The sequence below is a fragment of the Cucurbita pepo genome, chromosome 12 (assembly GCF_057944985.1).
Source record: "Cucurbita pepo subsp. pepo isolate OVF chromosome 12, ASM5794498v1, whole genome shotgun sequence".
Lineage (NCBI taxonomy): Eukaryota > Viridiplantae > Streptophyta > Magnoliopsida > Cucurbitales > Cucurbitaceae > Cucurbita > Cucurbita pepo.
This window is the reverse complement of record NC_141809.1, coordinates 11,618,731-11,639,873: the sequence shown is the minus strand read 5'-3', so window position 1 is coordinate 11,639,873 and position 21,143 is coordinate 11,618,731. Positions and strand designations below refer to the sequence as shown.

At 36.2% G+C, this 21,143-nt stretch overlaps 4 protein-coding genes across 4 annotated transcripts; 2 read left to right on the top strand and 2 right to left on the bottom strand.

Annotated features, from left to right (window-relative positions):
* Positions 1-96: 96 nt before the first annotated feature.
* Positions 97-2,214, bottom strand: LOC111807170 (RING-H2 finger protein ATL3-like). The gene has a single exon (XM_023692760.2). The coding sequence runs from the start codon at positions 1,330-1,332 to the stop codon at positions 511-513; it is 822 nt and encodes a 273-aa protein (XP_023548528.2). The 5' UTR covers positions 1,333-2,214; the 3' UTR covers positions 97-510.
* Positions 2,215-2,928: 714 nt separating this feature from the next.
* Positions 2,929-6,441, top strand: LOC111807561 (O-fucosyltransferase 36). The gene is made up of 3 exons (XM_023693331.2): positions 2,929-4,245; positions 4,655-4,904; positions 5,950-6,441. Exons 1-3 carry the CDS (start codon positions 3,023-3,025, stop codon positions 6,124-6,126), a joined length of 1,650 nt encoding a protein of 549 aa, XP_023549099.2. The 5' UTR covers positions 2,929-3,022; the 3' UTR covers positions 6,127-6,441.
* Positions 6,442-6,991: 550 nt separating this feature from the next.
* Positions 6,992-10,018, top strand: LOC111807082 (uncharacterized). Its single transcript, XM_087129434.1, has 8 exons — positions 6,992-7,000; positions 7,123-7,542; positions 7,632-7,696; positions 7,784-7,882; positions 8,038-8,085; positions 8,351-8,414; positions 9,508-9,702; positions 9,796-10,018. Exons 1-7 carry the CDS (start codon positions 6,992-6,994, stop codon positions 9,628-9,630), a joined length of 828 nt encoding a protein of 275 aa, XP_086985560.1. The 3' UTR covers positions 9,631-9,702; positions 9,796-10,018.
* Positions 10,019-10,190: 172 nt separating this feature from the next.
* Positions 10,191-16,858, bottom strand: LOC111807402 (protein STRUBBELIG-RECEPTOR FAMILY 6). The gene is made up of 16 exons (XM_023693114.2): positions 16,521-16,858; positions 16,002-16,134; positions 15,842-15,913; positions 15,694-15,759; positions 14,982-15,053; positions 14,814-14,885; positions 14,362-14,433; positions 14,213-14,278; positions 14,064-14,126; positions 13,669-13,967; positions 12,556-12,839; positions 11,955-12,226; positions 11,691-11,823; positions 10,964-11,100; positions 10,728-10,884; positions 10,191-10,635 (listed from the first exon to the last, which is right to left on the bottom strand). The coding sequence occupies exons 1-16, from the start codon at positions 16,615-16,617 to the stop codon at positions 10,486-10,488; spliced, it is 2,145 nt and encodes a 714-aa protein (XP_023548882.1). The 5' UTR covers positions 16,618-16,858; the 3' UTR covers positions 10,191-10,485.
* Positions 16,859-21,143: the final 4,285 nt, after the last annotated feature.

The following is a 21,143-nucleotide window of genomic DNA, read 5'->3' as shown; positions in this document are numbered from 1 at the left end:
TTACTACTAAGTCAAGGTTGGTTAATTCTGCATTTGTACATTCTCATATCTTGCTTACTTTGTAGTCTAGTTCAATAAGCGGAGAATCAATCATCGATCTTTGAAATGGTAATGGTCTATGCTCGGTTTGGCTGATGAGTCGGTTCTTATGGGTTATGTTCATATTCCTTATGCATCATATCATTGTTTTGATTTTTAGACTATTTCCACAATAAACCAACATCGATCCACAAAAGAGGGAGGAATCAAGTTTTCTGTTCATATTTTGATTGATTCCATGACATTTTACACAAAACAAAGAAGAATTAACCCACCCTTTCTTTTTCCCGATTACAAGCCATTTGAATTTCAGAAAGAACTGCACAGGTTTTTCAATGGCAACAGCCAGACCATGTGGAGGTCACAGGCTCTGGTTAGTGGCTTGAAACTCTGCAATTTTCAGAAAGAATGCTATTTGATTCGTCTAACTCTGTTTTTTTAGTAGTAGGCTCTGATTTTTTGTTCTGTTTCTTAACTCTGCCCCATCCCTTCTTGTTCAAGATCTGAGGAAGTGTGATTGTTGCCAATTCTTCTCTCTCTGCTCAAAAGCCTCCTCAATGTTCTCAATTTGTTAGTAACAACTGATTTCATCTCTTCATCGGCGAAACAGGTACCGGTACCGGTACCGGCACCGGCACCGGCACCGGCACCAGCGGTGGATGTAGATGTAGAGGGCATGTTGGGAATGTCAATTACCACCATTCCCTCTGCCCTTGTGTTTGCCGTTGAAGAAGATGAAGTTTGAGCTTGTTCCAAACAAACCCGTCTTGAACTGACCTCCATTGAAGACCCAGATGCCAAATCCTCTGCAGAGTTCAGTTCTGTGGGATATGAGCATTTGGGTGCCACTGGGTTTCTGCAGAGAGGGCAAGTAGAGTTGGATTTGAACCACATGTCAATACAATCCACATGGAAGCCATGGTTGCACCTCGGAAGTAACCGAGCCTTCTCACCCTCACCCAACTCCGTCAAACACACAGCACATTCCATCCCCTCTTCGAAATCCCCCGGCGAGAATACCACCACCGGAAGCGACCGGAGCACAGCAGCGTCAAGCCCGTTCCACAATGGCACGACAGCGGATTCCTGATCAGACTGCTGACTAGCAGAGGAATACGGTGTTGACTCGTCAATGCGGGACAGGAGCCATCGGGAGTAAAGGTGGAGAATCAAAACGAAGACAATGACCAAGAAGAGTATTAAAATGGTCGCAACCATGATCTTCCCCGTTAGCTCCATGGCAAATGAGCCTCCGAATAACTGATTGATCCTCGATGCGTGATCTTGTTCCATTGGCAAAATCTCGCGTTCGAAATGAACAGAAATGGGAAATGGGTAATGGAATTTGGGAGCTGGAAATGTGAAATGGGAGCTTTAAAGAAGAATTGAAAGAAGGAAAGAAAGGGAAGAGTTCCAGAAAAGAAGAAGAGGAAGTGTTAGAGAGGTGGTGGCTATTTGGTTGTTGGGTAGGACAGTTAAAGGAACCAAAGTCTTGCCATGAAGCCATCAAGTCAGTCTTCCCCTTCTTCACGAAATTGCCTCTTGACTCCGCCAGTCTGCTTTAAGACTCCTACACCACTTCAATATCGTTCAACAATATTAACAGTTTCTTTGAAAAAATAGATAATATTTTATTTCAAAATACCCTCGAACTCTCGAACGAACGTGTTTCAAAAATATCATTCAAACCAAAAGTTCGACGATGCATTTAAACATTTTAAAATACTTCAAAAACACCTTGGAATGTTTTTAAAATGTTAAAAAATAGCTTTATCATTAATATATGGGTGGAACCGTTAGCACTCATTTAAAAAAATACCCAATAAATTATGAGGTGTGGATAGACGGTTTCCATCTATGTTGTCTCGCGCCCCTAGGTATTCTCTACCTACCCACCTGTGTCGGTTTCGGGTACAGGTACCCTTTTATTGAAGGTTGTTCGAGCTTTTCTTGGGAGTATGACATGGGTTACTTCATAGTGTACTCGAACATTGGCTTGAGGTATTTTCTCTACCCTTCTTACCTTGAAAAAACAGGGGCACTTTGCGTCCTTGAATCGATAACCATCTTTCGACTAACCTAGCCTCCTCCATCCCTCGGGACCAACAAGGGGTAGTATAGGAATATTCACCTGTTGTCCATCGACTACGCCTTTCGGTCTTATCTTAGGCCCTGACTTACTTTCCGTGGACGAACATTGCAGAGGAACCTTTAGGTTTTGGGGGCATTGGATTCTCACCAATGTTTGCGTTACTCAAGTTGACATTCTCGCTTCCGATTCGTCCACCACTGTTCACGCGGGTGATAGTAAGAACGTTTTTTAAGTTTTTTTTTTAATAAATTAAGGGTATTTTTTGAGTCGTGTTAGGGTCGTTAGCATTTGAAGAGGTTAAAAGTAGTGATGGTAGTTCACTCTCCACAATATAATTATGAGTGGTTGCCAAAATGCCTTGGAATATCCTAAACTATTTTTATTTATATTCATCAAAATTAAATATAATTTATTTTTAATTTACCAAAAATTAAATTAAAAATGCTCGAAAATGATCAAAGAAATGTATGAAAATATCGAAAATTGAGAATATAAAAAATAAAAATGGTTGAATTTTAGATAAGATGGTATTTTGAATTTTATTTTCTTTCTTAATTTTCATATTTGATTTCAGAATTATTTTTCCATTATTAAATTTAATTATTTTTTAATTAATGGTTATTTAAAATATTAAAATTGGATGAGATTTAGAAGCGTAAAGGCTTGCTTTGCTAGAAAGGAAGAGAAGTAGATGGGCTGGGCCCAACAAGCGAGCTTTCAGATCGATGTCTGGTGGCCCGATACGCCGTCGTTTTCGTCACCGACGGGAGTTCTTGAGCAACTTCAGATCTCATTTCCCCTGCCATTTTAATGTCCAATTAACGGCTACTACTTAGCTTGAAACTGTTCTTCCAGCCCTGCCTCACACTTGAACCTTGTTTTCTGGCGTTAATGGAGAAGCCCGATCCGTCTTCCGACGAAGACGACGATCGAGAGAATCTGATCCACCAGAATGAGATCAACAACTCTCCTTCCCCTCGCTCCGCCGTCTTCAACGTCGGCGATGGCCTCGATTTTCGTTCTGGCTCCCCCCGGCGTCGTTTCTCGTTCAGAAAGAGGTATCTCTTGGCCATTTTTCTTCCTCTCTTCCTTGTACTCGTCTATTTCTCTACCGATATTAGGAGTCTTTTCTCCGGGGAGCTCTCTTCGTCGTTCAGAGTTTTTGATTCTCTCGGTCTTCGAATGAGAGAATCTGAACTGCACGCATTGTTTTTGTTGAAGCAGCAGCGGTTAGGTCTTTTGTCAATTTGGAATCATTCTTTTAGTTCTCTCCCCAATTCCACGTCTGAGGACCTCAAATTATCGTTACTTAGGCAGATTTCGCTGAATACGGAGATCCAAAACGCTCTTTTATCACCACATCAGTCTGGGAACTCATCGAATGAAGTAGGCGTTGAAGAGCTCGATTTTGTTGGTTCTGATTTCGATAGGTGTAGGAAGGTGGACCAGGAGTTGTCCCGTAGACGGACCATAGAATGGAATCCGAAACCGAATAAGTTTTTGTTTGCCATTTGCGCATCAGGACAGATGTCGAACCATTTGATTTGCTTGGAAAAACACATGTTCTTTGCGGCCATTCTTAATCGATTTTTGGTTATTCCTAGTTCCAAAGTCGATTATCAGTATAGTAGGGTGTTGGATGTAGATCACGTCAATAATTGCTTGGGTAGGAAGGTTGTCGTCTCTTTTGAAGAATTTTCCGAGATTCAGAAGAAACGGTTGCAGATCGATAAGTTTTTCTGTTATTTTTCAAAACCTGATCACTGTTATTTGGACGAGGACCATGTTAAGCAGTTAAACAATATAGGGGTTTCCACGGGTAAACTCGAGTCTCCTTGGGATGAGGATATTAAGAATCCCAGTAAAAAAAAAGTTCAAGATATCGAGTCCAAGTTCTCTTCCGATGCTGATGTTATTGCCATTGGAGATGTTTTTTATGCTAATGTAGAGAATGACTGGTTTGGGCAACCAGGGGGTCCTATTGCTCACAAATGCAAGACCCTAATTGAACCAAGCCATCTTATTATGGTCACTGCCCAGCGTTTCATTCAGACTTTCTTGGGGAACGATTTCACAGCTATTCACTTTCGACGACATGGATTTCTGAAGTTCTGGTATTTCATTCATCCCCCAGCTCCAATTTGTACTAAGTTAATGTTGTGTTTTTCATTCTATCTTATAGCTAAGAAATATTATGATCTCACATCTTTACTTTATTCAACATTATCTGCCCATATCTCTTGGTGTTTGCGTTGTTCATTGACTGCTTGACCTGTTTTCGACTTTTGTTTTGATGTTCATAATGCTGCAACTGTTTTTGATGTTTTCCCCCCATTATCATTGTTGTTGTTCTTTTTCTTTTCACTTGCGTGACATGCATGTATTATATGGTCATGGAGATGTGGCTCATAGATTTGTACTTCTACTACAGCTCCTCCTAGTGTGCAATATTACAACATTCGTGCTTTCTGAATGGCCTTGATGTTGAGAAAACTCATAGTTTTCTTTCTTGCTCATTTCCAGTAATGCAAAACGGCCAAGTTGCTTTTACCCTATTCCTCAAGCTGCAGACTGCATTGCAAGTGTAGCTGAACGGTCCAATTCACCCGTCATTTATCTTTCCACAGACGCAGCAGACAGCGAAACTGGATTGCTGCAGTCCCTTGTTGTGGTGAATGGAAAGCCCATACCACTGGTTAAACGACCGCCTCGAAATTCAGCTGAGAAATGGGATGCTTTACTTTACAGACATGAAATTGAGGGAGATTCTCAGGTGAGTGACTCATTTTTAGTTAATCAAATCTGAATGTGATCTAATGCAATTATGTAGTATATTTTATGCATAAATGCCTTGTGTTTTCTTCCAAAAATCCTCAACCGACTCCTTTTCAATAGAAAGGAATAGCCAAACCAACCCAGCTATCACATGGTATTGCTCGTATAAGATAACTTCATTAGGCGTTAGAGAATCGTTTCTGGATAAAAGTTTTGATGTGGACCTTATGAATTGATATCTAATCCAGAAGATGGTTACTGATCCCTCTTCATAGCGCCTCCTTTCTCATTCTTTGGACATCAAAAAGTTATTACTTTTTTTCCCTCCACTGTACTTTAGGCCGCCCCCCCTTTGGGATGATGGTGAGTGGGTTGTGAGGCTGAAGCATCTACTGGGGTTAGACGTAGCGATTGATATCTTTGGATAGCTCAAGTTTTCCTCAAAGTTCTCTCATTTATTTTCCTAATGATAGTTTGGTTTTTATATATTAAAAAAAAAAATCGTCTTAGATTCTCGTGTATGATGTTCATGTTGAGGATTGTTGGAAAAGGAGTCCCACAATGGCTAAGTAAAGGATTGATCATAGGTTTATAAGTAATGCGACTAATTAAAGGATTGATCGTGGGTTTATAAGTAAGGAATACATCTCCATTGGTGTGAGGTCTTATGGGAAAATCAAAAGCAAAATCATGAGAGATTATGCTCAACGTGGACAATATCATACCATTATAGAGGTTCGTAATTCCTAACCGCTCATGCATTATTTCTAGCATTTGAATGTTTAGTTGCTTCTTAATTTTGCCAACCAATGGCTTCTTACTCGAGTAGGATGGATTTATTTGGGATGGTTAAATCTTTAGATCAACCTTGCCAAAATAAGCCTAACTCAGTAGTCATTGACGTATACTTATTTCCGTATAGTTGGAAGTTCAAATCCACACACGCCACAATTTGTGACGAAAAAACAAAAAAAAAACTTCTGATCATTCTAGGTAGACACGTATACTTATTGAGTTTTTTGTTTTGAAATGATGTTTGGAAGGTGGAAGCCATGCTGGATAAGACCATCTGTGCAATGTCGAAAGTGTTCATTGGAACATCTGGTTCCACTTTTACTGAAGACATTTTGCGTTTAAGAAAGGACTGGCGATCAGCATCTCTATGTGATGAATATCTCTGTCGAGGTCAGGACCCAAACTTTATTGCAGAAAATGAATGACCAAAAAACAACTTTATTTTCATTATTATTTTTGTTAGTTTCAAGCCGATTCTTTGATTCAATCCTGCTCTATTTTCACTCGAAATTCTTCGGCATGTAGCATAATGTTAGATCATCGTAGAATTGGGCGTGTCCAAAAAAAAAAAAAAAACATTGAGAGGTAGTGTTGTATTGTAAAATATTTTTATGGATTTTTTTTTTTTTTTTTTTGTAATATTACTCGTTCATGTACTTTAAATTATCTATTAGTTTAGTCGATAAATATCAATATGTATAATTTAGCTATTATACTATAAGATTATAACGATTTAGTCTCGACTGTGAAAATTATTATTAAGATTTAATGAGATTTATTGCATTTGTAGTTTATAAGTTATAAAGTTCATTGAATAATAATAAAAATTAGCATTTAAGTTTTGATAAATTATCATGAATAGTTAGGATATACTAAAGTTAGCTAAACATTATTATTATGTACTCCTTTTTGTTAAGATTGAAATTAAGCATCCTCGTAGCAATATATTTTACCTTTCGTGTACTAAAAAAATATGTTATTTATTTAAATAGTCGCACGTACTTATAATTATGAGAATAAAAGAATTGATATATTATAAAATTGAAGGTCGATCTATTTTAAAAGCTATTAGAGGTCGTTTGGTTTGAGGTTTTGTATAAGGAACGGGATGAGTGTTAATTTAAAAGTCCAAAAAATTAACTCTTTAAAAATTAACTCTTTTATATATATATATATATATATATATATATGTATATATATATATATATATATATATATATATATATATATATATATATATATATAATTAATTAATTAATTAAAGACTAAAATCGAATTTTAAAATGTAAAATGCTAAAAGTGAGAATTCCAATTTTTTGGGGGTCAAAATGTAAATATAAAAAATTGATGGGCAATATAAAATTTCATTAGTAATGAATGGGATGCGGCGGGAGTTCTCTTCACCCGCGTTCTTGCAGTAGTCGCAACGGCGCGTATTTAAGACTCATTTCGTTCACTTTCGAGTTCGAGTTCGAGTTCGAGTTCGAGTTCTCTCCACATTTTCCACATTTTCCACATTTGGTTCAGAGAAACCAATTTGCTTAGGGATTAGTGTTTATGTGACAGAGGGAGGAGTTCGTGTACCGACGAAGCCTCTTCTCCATTGGAATTTTGGAACGAGGAGAGCTAGATTGGTAGTGTTTCCAATCAGAGGAAGAAATTGGTGTTTCAGCAGATCCATCGACCTTGCCGCTTCGGATTCTGCTTCTACTCAGATTCTTTCCACTTTGAAGGATCTCTTGACCAAAATTCCATCGTCTTCTTCCTCCAAATCAGACGCTCTCTCCCGCGGCACTGGTAGAAGCAATGCGGAGATTGTTACTGATTTCATCTCTTTCAAGGTCCTCCATATTCTTTTCAGTTTCGTTTCGCTTCTTTGATCTGGTATTCGTTTTGATCGAATCAAACATCGCGACGTCATGGACGTCAGATGAATAAAGCGTGGACTGCTCTTGAGAAGGCTCCTGAAAAATCGTTTAAAAATAAACTTCACGGGTAAAGTCTCGCCAGCGCGATTCTATTAGTCCTATGTCACATTTCTAGTGAAAGCAACTGGATCTCTATTGATTTTTCTGCTTGTAGGATCGGATTGATGCTTTTATCTCGAGTTACGCCGTCTGAGATATTCTTGAAGTCAATAACTAAAGATATCACGAGTGTCGAAATAACATATCGATCGAGGTTTCATCTCTTTTACTTCGTTATTTTAAAAACATTGCTGCTTCTTTATCTACTTGAAATCCATTTCCGATGCCTTTTTCAATACTTAATTATATAAATTGTTACTATTATCACAAATTGTTATGTTACTTCACTGTTTTCTTGCGACATTACAGTTTGAATCCACGGCTAGTTCGCAGGAGGTTACGGCATATTTCTCTCAGGTGCATTTCCTTTTTTCGATCTGCCTAGTTTGTTTTAGGCTAAATATCGTTGATTCAAGAATGTGTTATTCTCTGGACCGAGGGACGAGAATTGACGTCTATAGATTTTGTATACTTAAGATTTGGTCACAACAATGAGCCTGTGGTTCCATGACAGAATGCTTATTATGATCTCAAGTCCTTTTTGTTTCTAGATAGCTATTCTTGTTGCAAAAGCTAGAACTACGACCCTTACTGATGTGAATTTTCTGTATCTGATGACAAGGGGAATTCTGTCATGGAACCACAGGCTCATTGTTCGCACATTTTCTTATTGGCGAGCTCTGAAGGTACATCTGTACTTGGCTTTTGGACATCATCATGTTTTAGTGTAGCTGTACTTGACCATTGGATTTTATTGAATTTTTTAAGAGTTCATTGCATGTTCTTAATGTTTCTCCATTTCTCTTCAAATGTACGTAAACATATATACTTATAGGAAAGCTCCTTCCGTGGGTCTCAGATAGATTTTACCCGGTCTCAGATAGATTTTACCTGTGCTATGTTCAAATATCATCATTAATCCAATAGGGTCAAGCCCAATAATTATTTTACCTGTGCTATGTTCAAATATCATCATTAATCCAATAGGGTCAAGCCCAGTAATTATATGAGCTCATTGTATATTTATTTTAGAAAAATTATTTAAGCAAGGTTTTCATTGTATACTTAGGTTTTCATCAAGTGTCTTGTAATCTCTTTTCGATTGATGTTAACAAAGAGTGCAAATGTTTCACATAAATAGTTGTGTTCAATATGCTACTCATCCTCTGATGGCATGAAAACCGAGCACAAAGTCCAACAATATCCAGGTTTTGCACTGGTAAGTTCAGATTGTTCTTTCCTTCGCATGTAATTAATAGAAACTACACTAAAATTATTGATTGGAGAAGAAGTACTATGAGTGGAGTTGGATCCCTTCTATCCTCATTGGCGCCGGTGGCCCCGTATTTAAACAATTGTTCGATTTCTATTTTTTAGATTTCATAGGCTATCATGTGAATATATTGCCTTTGTTATTTTACATTTGATCCAATCCTTTTTTTTCTTTGATTGATTATTATCCTCAGAGACTATGATATTTTACATTGGACTATGATGTTCCACATTGGTTGGGAGGAGAACAAAACATCTTTATAAGGGTGTGGAAACCTTTCCACAGCAGACCTGTTTTAAAGCCTTGAGTGAAAGCTTGAAAGAGAAAGCCCAACGAGGATAATATCTGCTAGCGGTGGATCTGGCTGGGTTATTACAGAGACATATCTGATGATATGACATATTTTTCCATCAATCCTTGTCTTCTCATTTTAAAGGATCATCAAGCATAGAACTGAAATACTCTTACTTGGATAAAGTTAATTCTGTTTTTATCTTTACGTTTAGGATATACAGCCATTGAAGAAACTCGACGAAATTCTGAGTCGGATGGAGAGATCTAATGATACAACTACAATTAAGGATACAATGAGATCAGCTCGATCCAATTTTCAGATGGGAGGGGAATGAAGGTGCAACATTCAAACAAAGATGATCGATCAAATTCACAAAATGAGGGAATCACATACGCTTGGATTAATGGTGTGTTATACTTCTCAAAATTTACATCTACAATTATAAAAGGAAGTGCATAGCCTGATTCCCCTGTTGGGTGGCTTTAATTATGTTGGCCAGTGCGATCTCATCCATCCCCAAGACGACAACAATCGGATTCGTCTAAGAAGTTCTCTTCTCAATACAACCCAAATGTGGTTGGCACCAGATAACCATATTGGTCAGTAGTACTACCCTTTTATTTATTTTATTTTTTTGCATCGTATCTAGTTTTTTAGTATCATTTAAAAACATTAAACTATTTGATCTAACATCGAAACCTATTAGAGTTTGAAGTAGATAATTAGTTTAAATCAACATAATTATTAGATTAAAGTTACAATTGTCCATCATCATGGATCTTCTCTAATAAAATGTTTGTTTACAACCCCTTTCATAATTATTATATAGTATTCGACGACCAAGTAAGATTTAAATAATAAATTAACAACAAATAATAATGTGAACAAGAATGGTTCATACGAGTAAAATCTTCGAATTATTTAATCGAAATAAATATTTGTTGAAAATGAAACGAGTTGTTTTACCGTTATGTTTCAAATACACTAAAAAGCTATGGAGTGTAAACTTTTCCACAGAAGGAATCTAAACATCAAACATGTAATATTAACAACATAACAACAAACATAATTATTATTATGAAGAAAGAATTATGATGAAGAAGAAGAAAAAGGTAAGTTTGTGTTCCAGTTTCATGATGATGTAGTAACCAACAATTTTTAGCTTTGAAGAAGCTGTGTTGTGTTGTGTCTATGGTGTGTCCTCTCCACCCATCTCTCCTCCCCTGGGAGATGTTGCATTATCGTTCCCAACTGTTCTCTTACTCATGTTAGCTCGCTGTACCAGACGAACCAACGCTTCCACCACCTCCGACATTGGAGGTCTGAACTCAGGTTCAGTCTGTCGTTAAAAATAAATTTAGGTCTAAATAAAAACACCATTAAAGACGAGACGATACGATACTATACTACACTATACTTATATGATGATACCTGGACGCAAAGCGCAATCACGTCTGCAAATCGGGAGAGAGATTTAACTGGATATAGCCCTTTGAGCTCGGGATCTACCATCTTCGTTAAAGCATCAATGTCATGAAGCTGTGGTGTAGCCCATCGAACCAAAGATTGCTCCATCCTCGACCTTGAACTGTAATTGCAAGAAAACATCACAATGGAACGAAAACAAATGGAATGTGGCAACATACTTGAAGTGCATAAACATTCACCTATCGAACGGTTTGCGTCCAGTCAGGAGTTCCAGCATGACCACACCAAAACTGTAGACATCGCTTTTCAACGTATATTGGCCGGACATGGTGACCTCAGGGGCAGTGTATCCTGAACTTGCACCGTCATCCAGTGCCTGCAGATTACAAAATACGAGTTGAATAACCATTCGTGTTGCAGTGCCTATTAAAATACGTTCGTGTTACAATGCCTATTAAAATAGGTTCGTGCTACAGTGCCTATTAAAATATCACACCTAATAATTGTACGACCCATTTAATCTTTATTTTTAGGAAAATGATTTAGATATTTTAAGAATAAAGATACCTAAATCTTTAGTAAAACGATTTGAATATTTTAGAAATAGATTGTCCAGCCTCTACTGTAAATACCCATAGCAGTCTCAAGTAGAACAAAGTGTAGTACTTGAACAAAGTGTAGTAGTTTCTATAGAGTGTCTTGTAATTTCTTCTTGATTGGTGTTAATAAAAAGTGCGAGTGTTTCTAGTAGAGCGAAGTGTAGTAGTTTTTATAGAGTGTCTTATAATCTCTTCTCTTCTTGATTGGTGTTAATAAAAAGTGCGAGTGTTTCTAGTAGAGCGAAGTGTAGTAGTTTTTATAGAGTGTCTTATAATCTCTTCTCAATTAGTGTTAATATAGAGTGGCTGCATTAGTGTGCATTTGTATATTGAAGTAAAAATAAGATTCAATAGGTTCAAGATTGACCTGATCTGCATTAGGTACAAAGCTTTCCAGTCCAGAATCAGAAAGGTGTGGGCTGAATTCGGCATCCAGCAATATGTTAGCGGACTTGATGTTTCTATGAACAATTGACGGGGAGCATACTTCATGAAGATACCTGAAAAGTTCCTCGATCATAAGTAAACCATCATCGCGTCTAGTCTAATGCTATACTTCTATTCATTAATGTCTGCAAACTAGAACAGTTCAAGAGTCATTTAAAAAGGCTTGGTGCCTGCCAAAACTTACTCTAATGCGCGCGCTGTTCCCAAGGCAATCTTAATGCGGGAATTCCATATTAGAGGTCTGTTGTATTCATCTGATAGATGCAAGAAGTCGTAAAGCGAGCCGTTTCTATGGAACTCATACACAAGCAAATGCTGTCCATGCTCTGAGCAATAACCCACCAGCTCGGTTATATTGGGATGGTGTAACTGGGAGACTTGAGAAACAATGTCAGTGAAATCTTCAGCCAATTCCCTCGGTAGTGCAGACGAGTTTATCTTTTTCACGGCAAGAACCTGAATCAATTCAAAACATCAGAAGCAGTTTGGAGGAAAAAAGATAACACAAAATCAGCTCGGACTATGCTAAGGCTATAATACGTGTGTGTAACCGTCCAAGCCCACCGCGAGCAGATATTGTCCTCTTTCCCCTCAAAATTTTTAGAACGCATCTGCTAGGGAGCGGTTTCCACACCCTTGTTTCGTTCTCCTCCCCAACCGATGTGGGATCTAATAGTTTGATTCATAAATAAATCTCTAGCATATTCAATGTAGGAGAGATCTATCATTAGATATTATATTTTTCCTATCTCAGTTCGATATGAAAAATTAAGTTTGGGAGTAACCTTTCCGTTATCAAACTCAGCCCGATATACACGTCCAAATGATCCCTCACCAAGAAGATTTTCAACATTGAAGCTGCCTGTAGCCATTTGCAGGTCTGCTATTGAATATGCCTTTACATTAATAGGAGCTGCACTGGCCTTCTTGACGACTGGTGCTCGTTTTGAGAAGTCGTCTTCATCAAACGATTTATGACGATCGATAGGTGGGGGTTTGAGATTAATTGCAGCAGAAGTGTCAAATGCTGTTGGATAAAATGTGGAGGAAGTCTCTTCTGACTTCATTTCTGCATTACAATGTTTGAAAGCATTGAGTGGTGTTAAAAGTAAATTTTAATGCCATAAAATTAGAACTTTACACAACAATATATGAAAACAAGCAACAAATCAAATTTGTAACAGCCAAGCCTATCGCTAGTAGATATTGTCCTCTTTGGACTTTTCATTTCAGGCGTCAAATAACATCAAATTTGTAACAGCCCAAGCCTACCGCTAGCAAATATCTTGTCCTCTTTGGGCTTCCCCTTTCACCCTTTATAAGAATGCTTCGATCTCAAAATTCACACCCTTTGATGCTGGGCACACCGCCCAGAACCTGGCTCTAATACCATTTGTAACAGCCCTAAGCCCACTTCTAGTAGATATTATCCTCTTTGGGCTTTCCCTTTCGGGCTTCCCCTCAAGGTTGTGGTTTTCTCTTTCGGGCTTCCCCTCAAGGTTGTGGTTTTCTCTTTCAGGCTTCCCCTTAAGGTTTTTAAAACGCATCTGCTAGAAAGAGGTTTCCACACCCTTATAGGAATGCTTCGTTCCCCTCTCCAACCGATGTGAGATCTCACAAATTTTGAGATCAACGGACTGGAAAAATGAAGTTTCCATATGACAGCCTAAAATTTAAATTTTTAGTTTATTCTGTGCACCAAAAATCAGGCTGAAGCTATGATACAGGGAACACAACTGTAAACAGTAAATTCCAATGTTCTTTCATGACCATCTCTCTCATATTCTAACGAAATTATTTTGAACAAGAAATGACGGAATCTATAAAGGAAAAATTAAGGCATGAAAATATAGACAATATGAAAATGCAAATAATAATCTCATAGTGTAGAACACGACCTTGTGTTGCAGTCATTTTAAGAGGTTGCAGGGGTTGATTATCAAGCCTTTCAATGTCTGAAGATGATCTCTTCGATCTCCTCTTGACGATGAAGAATGCTACTACCGCTCCAACGACAAGCACAGAGATGATAATTCCTGCAATGGCACCACCACTTAATCCTGATTTCTGACCTTCACTAGAACCACCACTTGATGGACTGCCACCAGAACTGTGACTCCGGTTCCTTCTGGTGGCTGGGGGTGTACCAGGTGGGGGAGGGGGTGCAGGACCTGAGCTCCAGGAGTTCCCATCTTTCCTGATAAAATTTTCAATCATATTGAAGGCTAATGGAGTCAAAATCAGTATGCAATTAAAAGAATTACCAGCCAATGATAATGTCAGATATACTCACCGCAGATTAATGTTCTTCAGTTGATTAGGGATCCAGCCAGTGAAACGGTTATTTTCAACATTCCTTGAAAAAATAAAAACCCAATGCATTCAATAAGATGGTGGAAAAGAAGCATATCTTCCATGTTAACTTAGATGCTTTAAACTCACAGGTTATCAAGAGGAAGAGTTGCAAGGACATCAATTGTGCCAGTGAACTGATTGTTTTGCAAATTCCTGTTTAAAAGTTGATCAACGGAATCAGCAAAAAGGACAATACTACTTCAGGTGTCAATAGCATAGGAATGAATTAGACTTACATAGTGCTGATGCCAGAAAGAGAGCTAAAACTCTGAGGCAGGTTGCCTGACATAGCATTGAAAGACAGATCCCTGATTGAAATACAAATTTCAATACATCAAGCGAGAAGACTACAACAAACTCAATCATTCTCATACTTTGTCTTGAAGAATATGTTTCAGCAACGTGAGAAGACAATGCTTGACAGGCATTATGGTAAATTTCTCATTGTAGAACGAAGTACTATGACGAAAATGTCATTAAATAGAGTAGGCATAGAATTTATCAGGTGATGGAAAATTTTAAAATTGTTTGGCCCACCAAGTATAAAAATGTGCATACAAGCCATGTAAACAGGGATTGCAATAGAGATATATTTGAAAGAGTCTGGGCCTAAAAATATTCGGTCAGCTCAAATCAGCAGCCGTTCAAATTCTCATAAGAAATGAATAAGTAGGGGAAGATATCTTACAATGTGAATAGGGAAGTAAGCTGCCCAAACATATCAATCAATGGATTCTGAAGCTGATTATGACTGATATTTCTACAATTTCAATAAATGAGAGGAAAAAACATCAATAACAGCTAAAGTCTTTGGTAAAACAAGCATGCCAATTGATGGTTAAAAAAAATTGCTTACAAGTATTGAAGAGAAGTCATCAAGGAAATGGAATAAGGGATGCCTTTATTGAAGTTGTTTCTAGCAAGATTTCTGCAGATAGAAGAATGGGCGTGAGAATAACATGTAAAACGTAGTCATTGAGCACATATGCAATTATTGAACTTATAGTATGCTTCATAAGCTATTCGAACGGTGAGAAACCTGAAAAGATTTCTACACTTCTAGCAATTGTTTTCCTTTCCTCATTGGATTTGAATCAGATTTCGGATCAATCTATATTGATTGACTGCCTCCATTATGTTGTCGCTAGCAAATACCACCATTTTTTGTTTTGGATCTTCCAAATCATTCCCGGGGGAGGTCCGGACCCATTTTTTTCTGATCCTTCGATAATAAGGGTGTGGAAACTTATCCCTAGTACACTCGTTTTAAAAACCTTGAGAGGAAGCCCGAAAGGGAAAGCCCAAAGAGAACCATATTTGTTAGAAGTGGGCTTGGGCGGTTACACAAACATTGTTTTGTGGTTCTTCTGGTCGAAACCTCTATATCTTTAATTATTAATTTTCTGTCCTGGGCATACACTACTTACTCTCTTATGTAATTGATTTTGGGCATTTGGAACATAGGGATAGGCTTAGTTCTTAGTAAGTAGTGGAAGCTTTAGCTTGTGGACAATTCATAACTTCATGTAAAACGCAGAAAATAAAGCTAAGTTACATAAGAAGCATACAGTCTTTTCAGGTTAGGTGGAAGTTGGTAGACTATCTCGCCTCCAATATTGTTATTGCTCACATCTCTGCAACATGATAGAATTATCCACATCAATAAGAAGTAGAGAAGAAACTATATGAAGTCCACCAAAAGGCTATGGACCTTACAGATTGGTTACCGATGTCATACTTGCAAGCTGGTACCCGAGAGATCCACTGAGCCCGAGGCCAGATAAGTTTCTAACAATAAGGAACGCAAACATTCATAAGCATCAATGTCATATCATATGGGAACATGTAGGGCAGTATAAATCAGGATTGTAGTTACATTTCCGTAACCCGTGTGCCAGAACAAGTAATCCCCTTCCATGATTGTCCACAAGGATCATCGCCATTTGCGTTCCACTTGGTTAACTGAGGCGGCGAGTTTAAGCTGGAGTACAAAACTCTTAAAGCAGAGGCTGCAAATTAAAATTGCCATGAGGAACAGAATTTTACACAAACCGTATAATGCGAATAACGAATGCAATCAATCAGTAGTCAAACACCCACATCCCAAAAGTCAAATCAGTGTTGCAACTTGTGTTCTTCGTCTCATAAATCTATTATACCGTAAACAAAACAACCATTTTCTTTTGAAACAAGTACAAAAATCTTCAAATCAGCAAGAATCGCCGTAATGTACTACAAACAATATGCAGAAGGCGTAGGAAAACTGCTAGGGGAAATATACGCAATCTTCGAAAAAATCTAGTTATGTGGAAGTAAAGAAGAAATGCACAGAAAACAATAGTAGAAGCAAGTAATCCATAGTAGCAGAGGATAATAAATTGGGAAGGCAGCTGACCATCTGTTGGATCTGTGGCTCCTTGAATGGAGCTAGGCTTCCATCCTAGAATGCAAAGAAGGATGAGAGATATCAGCTCCCTCCACCTCCAATTCATCCTTCTCTATCTCTTCCCAAAACCCACCCTCCTCCCTCTGCTCAGAACAGGAACCAGAGCCTCAAATCAATCAGCCTCTTTTCCTGAATCTCATTCGCTCTCTCTCTCTCTCTCTCTCTCTCTCTCTCTCTCTTCTCTCTCTCTCTCTCTCCTGTGAAACTTAGAAAAAAGTTATTTAATTTTTAATACTCTGTACAGCCTCGCTCAAGTGAAGCTGGCAGGCACGATTAGTCAGGAAGAATCAAAAGCCACGGAAAAAGCTGTCTGTTTCCATCACAGTTTTCTCTTAGTGTATTAATATATATATATATATATATATATATATATAGTATGTGAAAAGACAAAAGTAGCCTTGGTAGGTGCAAGTAATCTACTTTGGATCGTAGGAAACGTAGTAGATTAGATGGGAACAAATTTTGTAGAAAGGAAAGTGAGAAACGGTCTCTTTCACAGTGATTTCTTTCTTTCTCTTTTTCTGTTCATAATTTGAAATGTGTTTAATAAGATTTCAAGCTTTTGATTATTTAACAATTAACAATTGAAATTACTAAGATATGACTCTAAATAGCCTAGGCCTCCAAATCAATAAAACAATAATACCAACAATTGTTGATGGTATTAATGTTAATAATTCAACATTTAATTTCAACTGCCATACAGAAACTTATGTATGACTCTATATTATCAGTTTGGTTGAAAGAAAAATAGCAAAGGAACACACCGTTCCAAACTTTTTTTTTTTTTTTTTTTTCCTTTTCTTTCATTTAATTTTTAATTATTGTTTAGTACCAATTTAATTATTCTTACCTAATGTTTTGTATGTTGATGGTGTCAACACCGTTACCCTTGACCTTGTCAAAGTAAAAAAAAAAAAAGGTTAAATTAAAAAAAAAAATACCTTTTATGTTTTATCTAAAAAAAATGTCCATAAACTTTCTAAAGTTTTAATAATACATTTGACATTTATTTTGAATAAAAACATTATATTTTATTTTTAAACTATCATACAACATTTAATGGATTTTTAAAAATACATTTTTACTATAAAAAAAAAAGTTCAAAAATACTCTCTCGGTTAGTATTATGTATTAAAAAAATACCTATAAATTTAAAAAATGATATTAACACCATTTAATCTTTATAAGAAAAATTATTATTGTAATATATAGATGGAAACCACCTGTTTACACCTCATAATTATCTTCAAGCTTTTTAATTTTTTTTCTTAAAAGTTTTTAAACCCATCTAAATTTTATAGATTAAAATTTTTTAATTTTTTTTTAAGAGTGTAAGAGTAATAATATTATTTTTGAAAATTCATATGGTACTTAGGATTCCATACCTATACTAATAATGAAAGTATTATTTGTGAAGTTTTTGAAAAAATTTAAAAATGTTTTTTAAATTTTTCTAAAAATGTTTTAAAGATGTTAATGAAAATTTTTAAAATCCAATAATATTTTTTAAATATTTTGAAATGTAAATATATATTTTTGTAAAATTCAAAAATATTTTTCAAACAAAATAAATATTTCAATCTTTTTTATAAAGAGAGTATTTTTTTTTTTCTTTTTTCCCCATAACAAAATCTAGTTTTCAATAAGCCACAGGAAAAAAAAAAAGAAAAAAAAAAAGAAAAAAACTCAATCTAGAATCAAATTTAGTCACAGAAAAAACAAAATAAAACGAAAGAGACTAATCAAAATTCATTCGTTTCCCCATAACAAAATTGGCCCTAGATATTACTAATTGTTTTTGTTTAATGTATTCATATATAATTTTCAATAAGCCATTGATGTTTGATTTGAACATTTTTTAAGAAAAATAAGTAACCAAAATGTCGTTCTCTTAAATTTAAACCCATTAATGTATGGGTTTGGTGCAGTGAGAAGTGTGATGCATGTTTCTTTCATCATTAAAAATTATACATATATAATCTTTACATTTCTTCCTCTCACCTTCTTTGGATTCCTTCTTTTTATTTTATTTTATTTTATTTTTTAATTAACCTCCGTCTGATTTCACCTACTTGTTTGAATCTCTATGCCTTTTCATATCTCTTTCATTAGTTGACAATAATTTTGATTAGGACTCCAATTAAAATTCAAATGAAAAACATGCAAAAGGACACTATTATAAAATTGTGTTGGGCAACAAATCATTCACACATCCTCGTAATTTTAGTTATTCAAAAAATCTTATACCAATAGAAATATTATCTCCCACTTATCTACCCATGATCTCCACTTATTTAGTCAATTTGGTACTTTGGTCAAATTCCTGGTCATTCTATCATCAAACCTCTCCTAAAATAGTTATTTACTTATTTTCTATGAAACACACTTCCAATTGGATCAATTTCATCAGCATATCTCTATTTTATTGAGATTTGCAACTTCTTTGTCTAACACGACTATTCTATTAACATGACTAAGTTAGAGGTATCATTCTTACTTGTTTTTTTTTATACTTGGTCTTGAAGTAGAAAATGTTCCATCTGTTCCTGAATAGCTTGTTCCATCTGTTCCTGAATAGCTTCTTTCAAAAGGGCTTCCGCTTCAGGGGTGAATGTCTTGGTGGAAGATATTATTTTTTGAAACTAAGGATTATTCATTTTTACGTAAGTACGTTAAATTTTCTTACTTGTTCAATTTCTAATGAATCAAGATAATCATTCGTTCCGATATAAATAATAATTATTTGTTCTTCTACCGTGAGAGAGGCTGATTGGGATTGTTTGAGCAACTCACGTAATCGTTGACCTCTAGCCAATTGATTCTATACCAATTTTTAGGGACAAAAGACCATTCATATATTTCTACAGTGGTATGATATTTCACAGCATGAGCATTTTAAAATCACCAAAAACACTTTATACCAATGACATATTACCTCTTTACTTTCTCCATGATATTCTCTTTATTTAGGTAACCTAACTTTGGTAGCATTTCCAATCCATACAAATTCAAATGCTATTTTCATTCCAAATACCACAAAAATAGAGGAAATATAATGGAATACCAACTACCGGGAAAAAAGATACCAAGGATGCTATTTCCCATATAAAATATGGCAGAGAAATGGTTAATCCAGGCAACCGAACAATCATTGAGTATTAGGCACCTAATTTCTCATATAAAAATGTAATGTCCATTTATATTGAAATTGGCAGGAAGCGTGAGGAGGTCTACAATCTATAGAGTTGATAAAAAGGGTCGATGACGACCTATTGAAAAGGAGCAGGAGCAGGACAGTAAAATCCAAGGAGGCAGGTTGCCACGAGTAAATAGCCATGCCGTGTCTTGCCGACATGTTTGTCATCAATAGAATTGGCCAATGCCCAAGTGGCCAACCGGGTGACAATAAATGGTTCCACTGACTCCAGTGTTTTTATTAGGGGAGAAAATTACTATCTTTTGCTCCCGAGTTTTTGTTCGACTGATTCCTGAATAATAAATGTGTATTTTTTTTTTGTTCTTTCTTACGTTTGCTATAATAACAAAATTATTTGAATTATTTTTAATGTTCACATGATATTAAAATGACATAAAAATCTGTCAAATATGGATAGGAGATTTACTATAATTCAAGGCTGACATAGGTCTATAAGATTCTAAAATCCATCGGAGTAAAAAATACAATAATAACAGCAAAGAAAGAACGGTGAAGATATGTCCCAGCTCTGTAAAAGTCTTATCTTCCAGAATAAATAATTCATACTCACAGAAAGATATGTCCCATCTCAGTAAAAATCACTCAAAAGGAATGTTCTGTTTCAAAATTAGTTGCCCAACTCGTGATGCTAAGTCCTCGGCGTCGCCACACTCTTGTATCTAGAGGAGTACTTTCTTCCAACATCTATATTCCAACATTTTCATGGTGATGCCATGCATCTTTAAATAATCTTTGCTCGGGCTTCTACCAGGCTTTAATCTAGATTTCTATGATTTAGACTGAACTTATTTTATTACTAAATTCTGCAATTTTGACATAACTTGGGATTCCTAAGCAAATCTATGCACCGAGAATATGTTCTTAACTTCATATAAGCTTAGTTTTTTTCACGATTAATACCTACCAAACTAATGAGCCAAATCTCTCCCACTATCCAGAAGAGAGATGGAGAGAGGCAGATAAACGAGGGGTAGAGGAGAGATCACAGATTTAGAAGGGAAAGATTTTGGGAAGAAAACAGTCCAAGTTCAAAGCAGCTACTCAGTATAGGGTCAGATCGATTCATTGGTTTTAAGTTTTTTTTCACCCTTAATGTAATATTCCCAAAATTATCAAAATTAAAAACATTTCATTTGAGGGAATCTTGACTCAAATCAGAATTTTCCAATTTAAATTTCAAACACTTCACAGCCTAACAGTTTAGGAAGTACTGTTGTACCATAAGTTCATTAGTTTTTAACTAATTTTCTTAATCAGCTGGTTCCCAAGCTTGATTAGTTAGCGATCAGATCAAGTACTAGGAATCACGGATCTCCACAACGATGATATTGTCCACTCTGAGCATAAACTAT

Bases quoted from the DNA above. Each gene is read 5' to 3' on its own strand.
- LOC111807170 (XM_023692760.2), bottom strand. From the start codon at position 1,332: ATGGAACAAGATCACGCATCGAGGATCAATCAGTTATTCGGAGGCTCA.
- LOC111807561 (XM_023693331.2), top strand. From the start codon at position 3,023: ATGGAGAAGCCCGATCCGTCTTCCGACGAAGACGACGATCGAGAGAAT. The intron at 4,246-4,654 runs GTATTTCATTCA...GCTCATTTCCAG, and splicing joins CATGGATTTCTGAAGTTCTG to TAATGCAAAACGGCCAAGTT. The intron at 4,905-5,949 runs GTGAGTGACTCA...GATGTTTGGAAG, and splicing joins AAATTGAGGGAGATTCTCAG to GTGGAAGCCATGCTGGATAA.
- LOC111807082 (XM_087129434.1), top strand. The intron at 7,543-7,631 runs GTCCTCCATATT...CATGGACGTCAG, and splicing joins CTGATTTCATCTCTTTCAAG to ATGAATAAAGCGTGGACTGC. The intron at 8,086-8,350 runs GTGCATTTCCTT...TCTGATGACAAG, and splicing joins TTACGGCATATTTCTCTCAG to GGGAATTCTGTCATGGAACC.
- LOC111807402 (XM_023693114.2), bottom strand. From the start codon at position 16,617: ATGAATTGGAGGTGGAGGGAGCTGATATCTCTCATCCTTCTTTGCATT. The intron at 13,968-14,063 runs GTGAGTATATCT...AAATTTTATCAG, and splicing joins CTGAAGAACATTAATCTGCG to GAAAGATGGGAACTCCTGGA. The intron at 10,636-10,727 runs GTATCATCATAT...TTTTAACGACAG, and splicing joins TGATTGCGCTTTGCGTCCAG to ACTGAACCTGAGTTCAGACC.